Source organism: Passer montanus, unplaced genomic scaffold (assembly GCF_014805655.1).
Source record: "Passer montanus isolate IOZ18808 unplaced genomic scaffold, ASM1480565v1 scaffold16, whole genome shotgun sequence".
Taxonomy (NCBI): domain Eukaryota; kingdom Metazoa; phylum Chordata; class Aves; order Passeriformes; family Passeridae; genus Passer; species Passer montanus.
The window spans coordinates 13,869,102-13,886,738 of record NW_024363160.1 but is presented as its reverse complement, the minus strand read 5'-3'; the positions used below and the strand labels follow the sequence as shown (position 1 = coordinate 13,886,738).

General features: G+C 39.3%; 1 protein-coding gene across 2 annotated transcripts in view; it reads left to right on the top strand.

The window, feature by feature from the left end:
* SPIDR (scaffold protein involved in DNA repair) overlaps positions 1-17,637 on the top strand; it is a 195,889-nt gene that overhangs the window by 72,910 nt on the left and 105,342 nt on the right. For both annotated transcript variants that reach the window (XR_005626834.1, XM_039702841.1), the window contains exon 8: positions 2,677-2,896. Coding sequence is in view for 1 of the 2 variants with exons in the window: in XM_039702841.1 (XP_039558775.1) it covers positions 2,677-2,896 (220 nt within the window). In the remaining variant the exon portion in view is untranslated. The remainder of the gene's footprint in view (positions 1-2,676; positions 2,897-17,637) is intronic.

The window sequence follows — 17,637 nt, the reverse complement described above, 5'->3', positions numbered from 1 at the left end:
TCACCCACAAATTTGCCCTTCAGTGTGCAGCCACATATGTTTGATTTATTTTTGATTGACATAACAATACAAGAGCCAAATGTATTAAACCAAAGCTACATTCTGAACTTTGGTGTTTCATCATGTGCCAGCAATCCAAAGTGCTTTTCCATGTTGTTCAAGAGAACACTATCATCAGCAGTAATAATAATTTCAGAGTAATTAAACTAAACTATCTCTGTGCATCTAAATAAACAAATAGATTGTGGTTCTGTAGAATGTGCATGTGTGCCAAGTGTGAGACTTGGCTACTGGTCGAAGTTGAGATGCTTTTAGTGTAGAAGCATTCTGCTTCATTTAGAATCAGCTCCCAGTGTTTCCACCAGCTTTAGGCTTGCAAGAGACTCTGGTGTCGTGGTAGGGTATTTTTTACTCCAATGTCTTAGAAACTTTCATACAGATATAGTTCTTGATTTGCCTAGTATTTTTAACTGTTTTACAGTCAGAGGTATTTAAAAGAAAAATGTTATTTGGCTGTCATTCATTGTCTTCATCCTGCTGTATAAAATGAGTAACATGTAAGCTGCTGACCAGTAAGAATTGGCATAAAATTCTGCATGTAAGAAATGCTTGGTTCAGAAGCGATGAGCAGTCTCTCTCACAAGCTGTCTTAATACTTTTTTTATAATAAGCTGTTGGTGCATTTGAAAATTGAGACTGATTTTGTTTTTGTGACTTGGTTTCTAAAGTGGATGTAAATGCAAATTGCGCTGTATGTCTAGAGGGAAGAGGTAAATGCGTAGTTACTTTAAAGGATGAGAATTTTTGTGGTTAGCAGAATTTGTTTATGCGTGCCAAATGACTTGGGGTTGACAGAGGACCACAACTGCAGCTAGTCAGGCAAAACAGAATTCAAGTGTGAATATTCTAAGCCCTTCCCTTCAGGCAGAGAAAACTAGTCATTGCTCACCCTTGTCAGAATTTTCACATAAGCAAACATTACCTCAGTGTAGTGAGTATCTGCAGGGGCAGATCTGACGTTACAGCTCTCTCCGAGAAGGTGACAGCAGTGAGGAGCAGCAGCAGGCTGCAACCATCTCTCTTCATCAGTCAGTTTCAAAGGACTTGGCAAAAAGGGTTCATTCTCCTTCTTCTCAGATCTGGAAAAGGAGGTCAAGCTGTCCTGGCTTGGACAGAAGTGGCTTATGTACATTTTGTGTCAGACTGTCTGGTGGAACCCTTTATAGAGCTGGAAAATACCAGTTCAGGGGAAGCAGAATGCTTTGCAGAAGCATGTTGCATGTGATGAAAAATGGGTTTGCATGAAAGTGGTTTTGAGAACAATTTAGTTTTATATTTCTAAATTGCTTTATTTCAGTTTCAGTATGAAATTTAATAAAAACAGGGACAGAATTTTTTATTTTACTTTTGTATAATTCAACTTTATTTAATAAATTTGAAAGGTTTTAGGGCCCAGTTTGTTTGGTTTGGGTTTCTTGAGGGTTGGGTTAATTTTTTTTTGAAGTTTCTCATAAACTCAAACTAAAATATTTTGATTTATTTTCCAGAGGAAAAACATTCACAGTTGTGAAATGAGCCTTAAAATAAACAAACAAATAACTAGTACAGCACTGCTGTTAAGTTCCAGTATCACGTTCACTGTTCCTCCCCTGTTTCTTCTTTGCTGTGGGAAGACAATAATTTATATCAGCTGTTTTTCTTGGAATGTTGTGTTTTTCCCAATGCAACTTGTAAATCAAAAAGGATGGAACGGGGTCTCTGCTGCCCTTGTCCTCTGGGACCCTTTTCTGCCCCACTAAATGCTTGTAGTATTCAGCAGGGTAACAACATTTCTCCTCTCAGTGACCAGAGTGCAGATCTGAGTAAGGCTAGGTGGGAATGAGAATAAATCTTACATAATCTTACAGCTCAGACCCAGGTCTGTCTGAGTAGCTGCTGCCCTGTGCAGAGTGCAAAGGGATCCAAGGTAATTTCATTTCAGTATAAAGTTGTTTCTTGTTCAGCAGAGACAGAATTGCTAAGAATTGATCTGTGTAAATGCTTGTATCTGTTCATGTTGCTTTAAAACAACAGAGCCTTCTGGCTACCCTGACTGCCTACTGATAAAATGGATGATCAGTTTTGCAATAATTATTTTTAGGCAGTGCATCTTACTCCTTCTTTCTCCACATTTGGCCCTCAGTGTGAATCATCAGCTTTTAGATGCTTTGTATTCTTCTAATTTGGTTTTTGACAGCTGCTGCTTTGAGAAAGGTCAAGGAGGGCAAACACAACTTCATTTTTAACAGTGTTTGATTATTCTGTTTTTAAATAAATGCATTTTCTGCAGTATCTAATAAAAAAGACTGAACAAAGTCAATGAGTTGCAAGATTTGAAATATGTGGTGGGAGAGGGCTTCTTGTAGGGAGTTTGTGAATTCATTGGTATTTGGAAGAAATGCAGGTGGGATTTTTTTTCTTTACAATTAATAGTATCTGTAGAGAAAACAAAAATTACTGCAAAAGCTCAACATAGGTCTTTCAATAAGGCTGTGTATTCTACTTATATGTGGATTTATCATGGTCGGACAGATGTGGAGAGCACAGAGGGATGCACATCTTTAGAGTGCCAGAACTTCTTTCATTCTTCTCATCCAGACTTCACATTTTTATTTTTAATTTTCACTTTCTTCCCAGATAAATCTGGTGTTTTAATTGTGAAGATCTTAGAAATATTTGAGGAGTGCACGATACAAGTTGCCATCTGCCAGCAGCTGGAACAGTCTCCTGCTATGCTTTCACCCGAGGATGCTGTCATCAATGCAGAGGAGCCTATACTCAAAGTTCTCTTCACAAGAGAGACAGCAGCTCACCTGAAGAGCAGACCACAGGATGTCATCCACATTTATCCCCCGTGGTGAGTAAGGAGAAGGGCCACACTTGCTGTAGCACTGCAGAACAAAGTGGAGTCAGTAGAGTGCTGGCTGCACTGCTATAGGAAAAACCTTGGGGGGTAACGGGAGAACAGGGCATTCTTGTGGTCATCTGTCTCTGGCAGCTTGAGAGACTTTGACAGATACCTTCAAGACAGCTCAGATAACAACTGTATGTGTATCATGATGCCTCTAGTGTTGCTCAGGGCTTCAGTTGTGTTTTCACTTAATATTTTCATGTTTAGAGCACTAGGAAGGCCTGAGCAATGTCTTATCAATGATAAGGCCAATAAAGTGCATACTTTCTGGTAGCAAAGTAGTTCAGGAATGCTCATCTGTTGTTGGGAGCATGGGTATAATATTTCAGTGGAAAAGTCTCTATTAACTGTATAGCATTCAGTCTTCAGTTCCCTGAGTTCCTCTTCAGCGCAGCCTTTTCTGGAATTCTTCAAAATGTTTGGTCTATGCTTGTGATTATTTTCTGAGTTGGATTATTTACCTGAATTTAAAGGGTACCAAAAATTATGAGATTTCTAGTACAGCAGCTGTTTGGTAGTGGCTGTAGGCTGGAAGGACTACCCTTCATAAAAAGTTAGGGGAACTTTGAAGTGGGAACATTACTTCTCTCTTCACTACCCTCCACCCCAAATTATAAAAGAGGAAATACTTTTCTTATGTATTTCAGCATTCATTACCTGAGTTTTAGCCTCCAGCTGCCTCTTATGTTTGACCATATCCTTTTGCAAAATACTTTTTCCTGTTTTGCAAAGGTCTGTATCTGGTTTTTATCTTCATTGATAGCTGCAAATCTTTTCTGAGTTCCCCAATTTGTAATCTTTTGCTTCTGAAATGTTGTTAACTCTTTTTGGATGCAATTCAAAAACTAAGGGAAGATATTTTATTTGGGGTTTTTTTATGGCTACAGACACAGCTATTGATAATTTAGATGTAAATAGATCGGTCTGATGTGATTCTGATTCACTGCCTTTTTTTGTTCTCATTTATCTTTTCCTTCATAAGCTTTTTTTAATGCTTTACATTTGGTTTTGTTTTCCTGTTTTCTTCTTGTTTCTCTCTCCTACAAACTTAGTTCCGTTTTTCTCTTCAGGTTTCCTCTGTCGTTTTTAAACCACGAGGTTTTGCATTTATGCAGCTATATCCTTCTGTGTAGACCTTAACCTACATGAAAATTTTTGTACCAGAAAAACTGTTTTAAGTAGGGTGTGATTCAACTTTTCTCTTTTTCTTCTTTTTTTCTTCTCCTGACCTGTTACTGTAGAATGCTTAGCACGTGTAAGTCTCGGACTGCTGCAGCTTGTTGCATGTCTGCTTTGGGAAGATGTAAATCTGCACTGATCTGATCCTTTCCAGACTACAGACATCTGCAACTGTACTAGTGTACTCTTCTCATTTGTTTAAATTTTAAGACGTTCTGGACACAAAGCTCATTCCTGTATGCATGTAAACTGAGATTTCTTTAGGAAGCTTCATAGCTAGCTATCTGTCTTCCTAGAAACTCTGCCTTTTATTTGCTTTTAAAAAATATATATATATATATTTAGTAGGATGTGCATTCCATGTAGGAAAAAGGTTATTTCATGAAACCATAATGTTTGAACAGAGGATACATCTGCATTGTCATGGTTGCTTTCCTTACCTACATGTCCCTCAAGGTATAAATACATCAGTTAATTGTAGCAAAACTGCGCTAAACCTCATCTCTAGTCCTATTTTCTATCTTTTTGAAATTATCTTAATGTCAGTTGTCTCTTTGTTTACTCAACCAACTTCAGAAAAAGTTGGGCTGGATACTGTTAAAATACTGGAGGCAGGGAGGGGAGAGAATGAGGGATGTTTTTGTTTTAGATTATAATTTGGCACTTTTAGTTTACATTAATTGGAAATTGGACTTGTGTACTTAGTGGAAGTTTCCTCTATCACAGTTCCAAGCTTCTATTCTCTTAAACTCTTACTTGAGAACTCTGAATGCTGAAATCTAGTTCTTGTTACTCTGCATTGAATTTGTACTTCTGTTAAAAACAAATGCTGTTTCTGTTAAAACGCTTGTCTGTTAATTCAAATGTGTGACTAGTGAAAAAACAAATTAACTAAATCTAATCCTGACATGGTGAAATAAGCATATTTATGTATCTTGTTAACATCTTATGTATCTTATTAAAATCAGTCAGGAGCAAAAGGGATGGAATTAAAAAGTAGATGCAAGGGGAGGCAATCCTTGAACTACCTGTGTGCTTTTGGGATATATAATACACTGCACATTGTTGTCCTGTATTTTGAGACAGTTGTATGGCAAGACAGAGTAGGATGAGATGGGGTGTTTTGTAAGTGGCCTGTCTCTGGTGCTGCTGTGTCCTGAGAGCAAAATTTCCCATCACCTTTTAAATAAAACTCCAGAATTACATTCTGACTTTGCGTTTTGGTCTCTGACCAGGCGACCAAGTAAAATGTAGACACACAGGCTGCTGGCTCCTGGAGGTGATTATTCATGTCAAAAATTGAACACATCATTTTGCAGCCTTTGTGAAATTAGACTTTGCTTTTGTAACTGTACTTTGTTGTGCTGTGAGCTCTGTGCATAACCTGGTATGTGAAACATCTCCAGCAGTAGACTTGCATTAAGTACTTCAGGAAGCAGTGTTTGGAGAAGTGCTGATATGCTTGTTGGTATTTTTTTGCATACAGAATCCCATGAAACTTCAGCACTGCAGTATAAGCAATTTAATTTCAAAAATAAAATAATGACAAGGGGCTGGTTGTAAGACTCTTACCACTAGACATTGCTCATGAGAACAGACCCACTGGATTTCAGAGGAGCTTTGTGTCAGGGCAAGAATTACCAGGACTGAACCCAGATTTCTTTGTAACTAGATATTAATTTCTTCTGGTCCAATGTCTTAAGGTACATGTTTACAATCTTGAAAGCAGGGGATTTGATGTAAGAATTGTCACTTACTATATGGAAAGCAACCTCCATAAACTGATAAAAGCTTTCAAACCAGCATGTGTGGTGCAGGATAGAGCTCAGCTGCCTGGCCACTGAGACATCTGACAGGAGACTGCTCTGATCTTGTGGCTATGTGGAACTATTATTGCAGTGTTGTATCTAAATAAGGCCTATTAGCTTGGACACATCACATGAAAATGATTGTGTGTTTTGGGCTGGAGCTGGTTTCTGTCTGGCCAGCTGGGAACAAAACAGGCAAAAGAACTCAGCCCTGCCTGCCCCTGCCTGTGTAGGCTTGCCTTTGGTTTTCTTTGCAGTACCTGAGCAACTTCTTGCATTGAGATTTTAAATGAACACCTCATAATTCTTTACAAACTAAATCTGAATCATTAAGTGTTTTTAACACCTGGAAAAGAAAAAAGTTCATTACTGAGTTTAATTAAATTGATTTCTAAGTCTTTATTCACTTTGCAGAAATACATATCCAGCAAAAAATAAAGATTGCCTGCAAAGACATGAGAGAGTGGAAACAAAGGCTTCCACTCTTGCACTGGTGGTGATTTTATGGCTCCAACGTACCTGGGTTTTTTTCTGTTTGTTTCATTGTAAAAATTATAGAAAAAAATTACCATACCTGACAGAAAGTAATGAGAGTTGGTATTTTTAGAGATTCCTGGGGTCATTTGGCTGCTGACGCTGCAAGGCTTGGGGATAGACTGTTTGCCTTAGATACTCCTGTCTTCTGCTCATAGATATGCCTACTAGTTAATATTCAAGATAAACTGACCTGAAGAAAATGGTGCTGATTAGAATTCCTTCCCTTGCCAGTAAATTTAACAACTTTGAAATGTTTTTCATGTATTTCTGCTGTAAAACTACTAAAAGTATGTGATATTAATAGAGTTCTTGGCAATAGCAGTTTAAACCACAGATCACGTTTGATTTGGACAGGCTCAGAGGTCGATCCATACCTATTCAGTGTGAATGTCTGGCATGAAGCCTCTAGTTTAGGAGGTTCATGTGGTGCTAGTTACTGGGGGCAGGGGCAGTATGAAGGGGACATAACCACTCTGTTCTGTTCTTACACTGCCTGAAAACACTGCAGAAAACAATATCCTTGGCTGGACAGCCGTTATTCCCTATGCAACTTCTCTGAAACAGTTTATTTTAGGAACTTGGTATGGCAAGTACATAAAACATTTAAATCTGTGACATCAACAAGCAACTTCAAAGTTGTTCTTTAGTTTCTCTTAACCTGTGAAACCACGGGGAGTCATAATTACTCAACTTTGAGTGTTCCAGTGCCTGGAGAAAGTGTTTAATGTGGACTTCTCATTTCTGTTTGCATAACGCTAAATTCAGTCTCTCCTCAGTGAAGGAGTTTTAAAAGACTTTGAATTATTTACTGCCAAGAAGAACAACTCATACAAAACATTGCCACAGTTCAGCTGTGCAGGGATGAAATCTTGTATCTTAAGTCCTTTAGTGTAGGACAATGGTGGAAGTTGCTGTAGAAACATGCAGGCAAGCTCTGAAGAAATTTATGTATGAGAAGCAATCTGGTTTTGTGGATTCGGGTAATATTCTACTTTAGAATTATCCTGGGCATGCTGTAGGCTGTGTTGTTGACTCAACAACAGCATATATGATAAATGAGTGTGCTACTGTGATTTTTGCATTGCCTTACCTAACACTGTCTTACGTCATCTGGGTGAGAAACAACAGGAGCAACACAGGGAGCTCACATGAAATAGGTGTTTTGAGCTAGCATGGCTCATATTAAAGAGCATTTGGCTTCCATTTGATGATGTTTTTTTTTAGATTTTTTTTTATCACTGTTGCTCTCACCAAGCAAGGGAAACATTTAAGACCATTTACAGAGGACCTCCCTATCACAAGAAAGATCATGTGAAAGCAGCATTTAGACTTCGCATATTAATGAAATGCAGCAATTATCTCCTGCTGCTCTGCAAAAAAAGCATCTATATCCTCCTAAACTCTCTCAAATTAAGGAAAGGCGTGTATAGAACATCTTTTACATATATTCAGTTTCTCTGGTTACTCCACAGAGAAGCAGATCTATCAAGCATTCTGAATGCTTGATAGATCAGTTTTGTCTGACTGATCAATGTTCATCATCTTCCTCTCATGAAATCTGGGCACTTTATATACACACATAAATATTCAAACTGATGGAAAAGGGAGAGGTGGGGGGAGATCACCAGTCAGATCCCTCTCATTGGAAAGACACTGGCTCTGCCTTAACATCTTCAAAGAAAGAATGTAACAATAGCAGAGTTGGAGAACCTGATAAGAGGGATGAGGCTCACTCAGAAGATAAAATTCTACAAAACTTCAGAGCTGTAAAGCCAGTGTGGGCACTATTTCTAAAGTACATATGGGAATGGCCTTGGAGCCAAAGATCAGATCATATCATCTCCTTGGAATTGCTTCTCGGAGATCATGCAGTTGTGAAAATTGAAGTTCTTTTCAGAAGCAGCTGAAGCAGCAGCAAGTTTTTTGCAAGAATTTATTTTTTGTTTTGTTAAGATATATTTTTCCTAGTGCAATCACTTCAGAAGAGGTATTTTGTCTTTTGAGAATGGAAATACACATACTTTCTATGATCTGAAAGTGGTCCCTAGCAAGCTTTTAATATAATTTCTTCAGTGTTTCTTTTGCTTTGTCTTTTCTTGACAGAATAGTCCTTAGGATTTTTCTCCTTTCCTCTTTTTTCTTTTAAAAAAATATTATTTTTCTTTTGTCCATCTTCTCATGGAAAGGGAGAAAATTTTATCTGTACAACTGCTCAAGTATATGCTGTTTGATATCTCTAGAAGTGAAGAGATGAAGCAATTAATATTATGAGTTTGTTTACTTTGCATGTAGAAAATCAAAACAACACAATTTCTTAGTAATCTAATCAATGAACAGTGGTGTTCCTTCATAGGTGGATGACATAATTGGAAAAATGCAAAATTGCACAGCTTTGATTCCAAGAGGAAAAAAAGTGATTGATGTCATTTCTGTGATCTGCCTCAACCACCTGAAGCAACAGATACCTGGTATTTTGGATGTGGGCTATGTCTAATAAACACAGTAACATGATAACATTTCTACAGTGAGGCAGACATGCTTATTTTTACAAGTGTGGCATGGATAGACACATTATACAAATGCCACATAGAAAATATAAGTACCCTGAAAAACAAAGATTAAAAACCTGCTCTCTATAAAAGGAGTTTCCATGGAGAAAAGAATGGAAACACAGGAAGACGGGAGCCTCAAGTTAGTAGATACAGAGTTGTGTAGAAGGTTGAAAGTGGATTTTTAAACACGACTGCCTGTCTCTGGATTAATAGCTGATGGTATCTTGACACGCTGAAAAAGGGGAATTTCCACTGCATTGTACCAATGAGGTGCGGGGGTTTGTTGATACATTTGTTTGCTTTCGGCCAAATCAGGGGGGTCAGAAGCGAGCGGTGTGTTTGCAAAGCAGCAGCTTGGTTTGCAGATCAAGGTTGAAATGCGTTGTTGCTGGCACAGAAGCCTCCATTGGGGTAGAATACCTCTGGGCTCCCTGACCAGATGTGTGTCTGAACTGGGCACATCCAGTCAGGTGATGTGCTCCTGCCTCACACCCCCGCAGCCTGCACGGAGCTCACCCGAAAGGAGCACTGCATGTTGTTCTCTGGAGGGAGTCTCTGCCACGATGACTTTTTCCAACATGGGCTTGGAAGAATAAAGGAGTTGTAGACTAGAGGCAGGGGATGTGAGCAGCCTGGTTTATGCTTGGGATGTGTTTTTCTACATTTTTCCTAAATAATAGATACCATCCAACTTAGGTCCTACTGGAATAACTGTGGTGTCCAGTTAACGGGAAAAATCTGAATCACCTCACTGTGGTGCTTCCATGTTGAGGAATTAGCGTACATTTGAGTCCACAGCTTTTAGCAACAGAATAGGAAAATGGTTTTTAAACATCCATTCCATACAGTCAGTGCTGTTGTTTATGTCCGAAAAATTACTGGAAAAAATATTCAGTGAGAATGAAAATTCTTCTCCTAATATTCACGAAATAATCTTATCCTGAAAAATCTAATAAAGTTTTGCTTCATTTTGTTTTTTAATGAAAAGTCTGTACTTGAAACTTTCCAGCTTTTATAAGTGAGGAAATTCCAAGCATTTTGCAGTGACAGATACTGTTAGTGGGTAGTTGTCCACTGACGTCAAAACCAGAGGATGGTGAACAGCTTTGTTCAAGTCAACGAAAAATGTACGGTCTTGGATAAACTCTGTGTTAGCAACGGAGCTATCATTGATATACGAGCAGCTTCACATGAGTTCCCATGTGTATTCAATCCAATGCTAAATTCCAGATCTTGTTTAATGAGCAACTGATGGAGCCAAGACCTGGCACTGCAGTCTGCTTTATCCAGTCATGAAGGAAAAACAAGCTAAATAAGTTCAGATGAACAAGTTCAGAATTACTGCAGGGTTATTAAAAAGTTGTGATTTGTATTCCTCTGCTAATGTTTATGACTAACAGATTTGGGACGTGTAAAACAATACTTAATTTGTAAAAAGAATATGTGCCAAAATTCCTTCAGTAGTTTAACCACTGAAGAGCAAGTTTTGACTTTGTGAATGGGTTTCTTTGAATGTTTAAGATTATCAGTAATCACTAATCTTTTTTAAAAATTTACATTTTGAAGAATTATGATTTCTGCTTGTTGGATTGCTGTTCAGCACTTTAACTTCATGAAATAAAATGTATTTCGATAGCTTACTGTGAAGAGGCAATTTTCAAGACAAGTGCCAGTCTCTTTGTTTAACAGATGTGATATGCTACTGTAATGGTAGGTGTGTATTTGGAGTATGATTTTTTCCAGTTCTGTGTGCAGTTAGGTTGGGGCTTGAATAAGCTGGATATTTTCTGGATATAAGCTGGATTTTCATGCTAAGGATGCTTTTGTCCTTGGGCAATTTTGTGTGGGCAAAGAGATGCATAAAGCGTGAGTTTGCCAAATTATCCTGTGTGGTCATTCCCTACAATATCAAGGTATGCTTTGTCAGATTCCTCCTCCTGAATGTCATATTTAAGTGTAGGTAAGCAACAGTTAATTACTGTAGTCCTAGCAGAAATAGTAATTAAAGCCCCAAGTATTTCAAAAGGGGAATGTGGCTTTCAGATATTTGAAAGATTTGGAATGTTGCTACCCAAAATACAGTATTTAAAACATCTCAGCTATCCTGGGGGGCGGGAGCATTGGAGGGCAAGGGGGAGAACAAATTTTACTGTTACTTCTACCAGGCAGATTACTTCTCTTTCAGTAAAAGCTCGTGGAAAAAAATACCTGTAGTTTTATGTATTTTTGGCAGAAGAATATACTTTGGTATATGAAACAGTTCAGCTGTGAAACATTCAGTGTAGCCTTTTGTGTGTTTGATGAAGCTTCTCTTCCAACCACTCTTCCAAGTCAACATTCACTGTGCAGATTGCAATGTGTTACTTCTCCCTGACTGGTAGGCTTCTTTGACAGTGTCCTGAGATGTCTTGAAAAAGTACTCCTCTAGTTACTGCCTCAATACAGCCTTCTGGAACATCAAGTTTCTCCAATCAGAAGTTTCAGAACAATATTTAGAGCATTAGAAGTCCTGTACAACCACTAATTTTACCTTTGGGGATTTGTGTTCAGAAAGCCAAATCACTGATGTGGCGCCAAAAAAAAAAAAAATCATTACTTGGCAGTATGTGGGAAGGGGGTTGGTTGTGTGTATGGGGATTTTTCATTTGTTTTGGTGGTTTTTTTCTCTTTCTTTAACCTCTTTGGGCTTCTGGAACATTACCTGTTTTCTCTCTCCTTGGTAAAAGAGTTAAAGAAAGAGTTAAAAATAAAGAAGCCTAGTGAACATTTCTATGGATGTTTTTTGTTTTGATGGTTATCTTCCCATTTTCTAAGTCTTGTATTTTTTTTTCTCGTAAGCAGCATGTTTGCTGTTGAGTAGATCACGATAGTGGACTTTTGCATGGTCTTCCTGGCAGTCATTGTCCATAGTCAGTCCAAGGTCCTTGGCTGTCATAAAAAGCAAGACTGCATGTCCACCTTGACTCTGCTGTTAGTGCAAACCCAAACATGTCTGTTAGTGCAAACCCAAGTCTGTCAGCATCTCCAGCTAATCCCTTGTAATGTGAACTGAGGCTATGAAGAAATATCCTGAGGTACTCCAAGGTATTGTTGGGACAGACATTAAGGATCATAACTACTCCAAAAAAAAAAAACCTGGCAGAATATTTACAGTGCTGCATGCACACACTGAAAGCACCAAACTTGGGAACACTTAAGATTCAGTATAAAACCATAAATTACATTGCTTTTATTTGTGTTTTCATCTGTCTTCCCAGCATGGCACAGCATGTCTCTCTTTTGTGTTTCCCAAAACCAAATTTCTCCTCCAAGCTGATGTTCATTTTTGAGAAACGTGGGCAATGCAACTATGTGAGATTTGTACATTGCATTTGTGCCTCACTGCTTGTCTTCTGGTTCACTGAGCTTGTCATAAATATTAATTTTATAGGGCTGGTGCTTTTTTATGCATTGTGAATGTACAGATTGAGGAAGAGATAAATTTTATTGATATGCGCTGTCACTGGAATTTACAGGGTTTGTATGGTTAAAGGAGCTCAGATTTACAGTATATATGTATAATAATAATTCTTAAAATTATTTTTGAAGACATTTGAATGAAAAGATGTTTTACACAATGTAAGATTGTTTTTTTATTGTATTCCCAAATATTTCTTACCTTCCATCCTTCACACAAAACCAAATAAGTTGCCCAGTATTTTCTTTGTCTTTTTGCAGCCTTCTGTGGTTTATAGTTTGAGAAGTTGTGCATGTGGTCATTGTCCAATTTTCTGGGAGATATTTGACCCTAGGAGTTTGCTTTTGAATCTTGCTGTACAACAGGGACCTGTTTTCTAGCTGTACTCAAAAGCAAACCCATTTTAAAAACAAACTTCAACATACCACATGATCAGCTTCTAGAATAGTCCAGCCAAGTCTTGAGAATTGCCTTTGGTTGTAGGTCACTTCAGATACAACTGCAATTTCTTGATTTTTGAAGACTGATGCTTATTTAAGAAGGAATGGCATCTTATTAGGTTTACTGGTTACCCTGAAACCGCCCTAAACACAGAGGAGAAAACAAGGGGGAGATTTCTACAACCCAAATATAAATTGCACCTTTTCTGGAGGAGGGAGGGAGCAACTTTTATGTCTATTTATATTTAGATTAGACTGCATAGAAAAGTATTCTTTTCCTGTGTGTTCCAGTTAATTGGTTGGGATTCTTTACCTTTGATCATGAATCTTGTTCTTTGGCAAAACCTTACATATAGAAGAGCTCTGAGATTTGGAAATACATATAATCTTGCATGCAAAGCCCTTCTCTACTTATTAAACTCTGAACACCCATTTTCTACATTAATATAGGTATTGCTTGGGTTGCCATGTTGAATTTTTTGAAGCTTTTCTTTTGGAAAGTAATTTCTTATCACACATTAACGGCTCCATTGATGTATTTTGGCTGTGTCTAAGCAAAGGCATTTTCCATTCAGAATGTGCACTAAATGTATTGGTTAATATATTTGGTTTGTTATTAGTTGTATTTTAACTGCTGTCATAATGCTACTGCTTTATTAACTATACTTGAACTGTGGATGATTTGGAGGAAAATACTCCCCTGCAAGCTAGCAAGACAAATTACAGCCTTTAAACGTATAACCTCATCAGATGTTCAAACTTATGCAGAATGCATATATTGACATTACAAGTATGTAGAAGCCAGGGTAGGTAGCACATGTGTTTTGTGCCCCCTTCACTGAAACTGGGCACGACGGCAGTCCAGTGCTCGAGGGCTGGAGTCGGGAATGAGATGCCCTCAGGTCCGGGCCTGGAGACAGGGACATTTGCCTCCTTTTGACTTCTGCTTTGACTTTCCCGAGCTTCCTCAGCTGTTTTGGAAGCGGCACGAGCAGTCAGGCTGGCGCTGCCTTCACTCGCTCATATTGTGCGAGTGGTGCAGAACGCGTTCCCTGTGTCGCGTTTCCCCTCCGTGTGTGCGCTCGGCTGGACCGCGCCAGTCCTGGGGGCTGTGCTGCAGCCATTCAGTGTAATCCATTCAATCGCAGCCTTCGGAAATAAATTATTCTGAGTGACCAGGGGGGTTACAGAGGGCACTGGTGGGAAAGCACCTTCCTGAACAGCACCTCCACGGCGCTTCCCGGGGCGGTGGGATGCTGCCCGAGCCCCCCGGCCGCAGCTCCGTGCCCTTCCCGGCGCCTGCGGAAGGTGGCAATGTTGTCAGCAGGAGCCCAGGAAAAGCTGATCTCACCGAGACAGCGGCAGCGCGTATTTGTCCACAGCTTTCTCTGGCGTCAAAGCTCCACATCCGTGAAATAGGAGCCTGCAGCAGGGGTATTTGTTCGGGTTTGTGCGCCATCGCTTCTGCACAACTTGTAATAACTCGGTGCGCTCTCCGTGCTGGATGTGGGGATGCGCCCGAGGCAGGCACCGCGCTGCTCACACGGCTTTGCTGCCCGCAAGGCTCCTCCGTGCTGGCCGCCTCTGAACTTGCAGACCGACACCCATCCTCCACCCGGGAGAGCGAAACTGAGCTCTTTAAGTGAAGTTTCATTTCTGCAAAACACTTGTAAATGTTTCTGAAACGCGGTGTCGTTTACTGCCCACTCCCCCGGGATGTTTACAAACTTTGCTTTGAATTGAGCTTACATGGGGAGAAGCAGAGAACTTCTCTGCATGTCGCAGTCACGTTAAGAGCTATCTCCTGGCTCTGACAGGCTTTTAACCTATTGAAAACCTAACAGACCTGTTCCAGGCTTTGTGGGGATTCTTCTCTTCTCTTCTCTTCTCTTCTCTTCTCTTCTCTTCTCTTCTCTTCTCTTCTCTTCTCTTCTCTTCTCCCTCTCCTCTCCTCTCCTCTCCTCTCCTCTCCTCCTTCCCTCTCAGTGAATCTTTTTAACTTCTTCAAATTATTCCCTCAAAGACTTTTGTGTCTTGGGATTTTTAACATTTTTCCTGTCTAATGCTGATTCTTGACACTTGAGGGAAAGTATGAGAAAGTTCTTGGTTTATGTTATCACATTCCTTTCCTTTTGACTGTCTTGATGCTGCACTGGTAAATAGAGGATTGATTTTAAATTATCATGGAACCTTTCAACATATTTAATTACTGGGCTCACCTCTCATTCTGTGTTCCTTACCAAGCCTTTCTGACAAGATTTAATAGATTTAAACCATTTAGGAGGTCAGATGGGGGAACACAATTAAATATTCTTGATGTACTTTACAGTAAGCAGAGAGCAAATAGGATGATATTACCTGGTATTCCCCCACCTTCCTCCTTAACTTTATTTGCAACACACAGATGACAATTTTTGTTGGACTTGTTTCTTGTTTTTTGTAAGACGGGAAAGCAGAGCTAAGGTAACTAACGTTGTACAACTTCTGAGATGGTGAAGTTGTGTATGTGTGTGTGTTTGTGTATCTCCTTCCTGACTCATGTATTGGACATGCTACTCCTTGCATTAAATAGGCACTGAAAGTCTCTAGAATTGCTTTGGTCTCTGTTAAGCAAAGATTGTTTGCTGGGTACCAAAATCTGTTACTATATGGATACTTGCCTACCACAGCTCTTCACTGCATTGTACAAATGGCCCAGGAGTTGTCCAGGAGAACCATAGGCAATGACTTCTGAGTTGTAAAAAAAAAAGTAAGGGAAGTCTTTCAGAAACTAGTTGGGATTTTGAGCAGTTAGTCTGGCAGAAACTGCTATATTCTGTCTCTCTCCAAATCAAATGACAAGCCAGCAAAAGCTTTCTGTTTTGCTCTGCTGTGTGGGAGAATTTTCCGTTTCAAAATTGAAACTGGAAAAAATAATCTCTAACTCCAAACAGGAGAATTTAAGATATGGTGGGTTGTTACCTGTAATTTTTGTAATTATTTCTTCTTGTAGTAATAGTCTTATTACTTTAAGAAGAAAGTGAAATATTTCACCTTGGAACTTTCTTTAAACACTGCTGAGTAATGCAGTCTCGCACTGTTGCAATAATAATTTGGCTGAGGAAAAGGCTTTGTGATCATAAAATTTTCATGTTAAAGGAAGTAGATGCTACACACAATATAAAGTATGGAAATAAACACATTTAGAACTTTGTTTTCTCTTTTCAAACCAAAGGAAAAGAAAATACTTCCCTGTGATTTCAGAGTATTGTTAACAAGCCTTCATAGCTATTAGGAGCCTAAAATGGTAAACAGCTTAGTAACAAAATTATATTAATAAACCTAACATCAAGATGATTCTACAAAGTTATTTACATACGGTTCCATTTTACACAGCAAAAGCAGTTTTCTGAAGTCCATCTGCCTTAAACAAATGGCAAAAAAACAAATGGTAGAGATTTGACCTCATCTCTGCTTATCCATTTTTTTTTGAATGTAGATATGAATGCCAAGACAATTAACTGGGTAATTTACCTAGGCAGACAGAGCTGAAGTTGTGTAGGTAGGCCCTGCTTTAAGGGCAGGTTGGGTGCTGTCTCCTGCTCAAGTGCATATCGACCTTCAAAGTGTCTTAGCGCTGGTGATAGTTCACCCTCAGGAAGTTTAGTTTAGATAAGCATCTGGATTTTTTGGGTACCGAAATCTGGAATGCAGCAGCAAAATCTGATGAGCACGGGCTCTCTTATCTGAGTCAGCAACGGGGCTGGATCCACTCCTGGTGTTCAGCACTTCCACTGCCAGGCCCAGCCAGAAGCAGAAAAGAAGAGATGCGTGAGAAGAAAAACCAGGGAGAAGAGCAAGGAGCATACCTCAAAAATGTATGAGCAGTCTTCAAAACAGAGTTTGTGTAGGTTGTGAGCAAAGGTGAGGAGCTGTGAAGAAACTCGCACCTTCTCCCAGTGTGGCCTTCCAAAACCTCAGGGCGAGTTTGGTTCTCAGGAGGCTCTTGGCTTAGCCCTCTGTAGGCAGGGCAGTGCATCATTAGCACCTGGAGTCTGGGGGGTTATGCTTGCCAGACGTAAAAGTAAACCTGTGAAATTAAGGGTTTTTTCCCCCTGCTTCTGATGCTTTGTAGTTAGCAGTATTTCAGGTGTCACAGGGCACACTGATATCAATTGAAGTTTTAGACCTGGAGAAAAATCTATGCACTCAAATGGATAGTTCTTGCTTTGATCTAAGCAAGAAAGATATGGAAAAGTAACCAGGAAAAGAACTGATCTATTTTTCTTAGTGATCTCTGGGTACCACTCAATTTTCTGATCTTTTTTCCTCTGCACCTATTGTCTTCTAAACTTTGTTATTCATGAATTAGACTTTTTTTTTTTCTGTAACTTAAAGAAAGTGGCTTCTGCCTCTAGAACTCAAATGAACTGCTGTGGTTCTGCCACAGCAAATATCTGTCACTTTATGTAGGTGTTTCGCTGAAAACGAATCTTTAAAGTATTTGTAGTCTTCTGAGGCTGAATTTCCAATCTAGTGTCCATTTCATCTGCAGAGATCAGAGCACTTGCCAGATTTTGACAGGAGAAAGTTGGCCGTGACTGAATGGCAATGCATGCCTGGAAAAAGGCTTGTGAACCACAGGTTCGTGAAGCAGCCTCCTGAAAACACACCTGAAGCTCAGTTCTGTGTACCATGCATAGAAGGAAGTTCTTGCTGTGACTTCATTCATGCT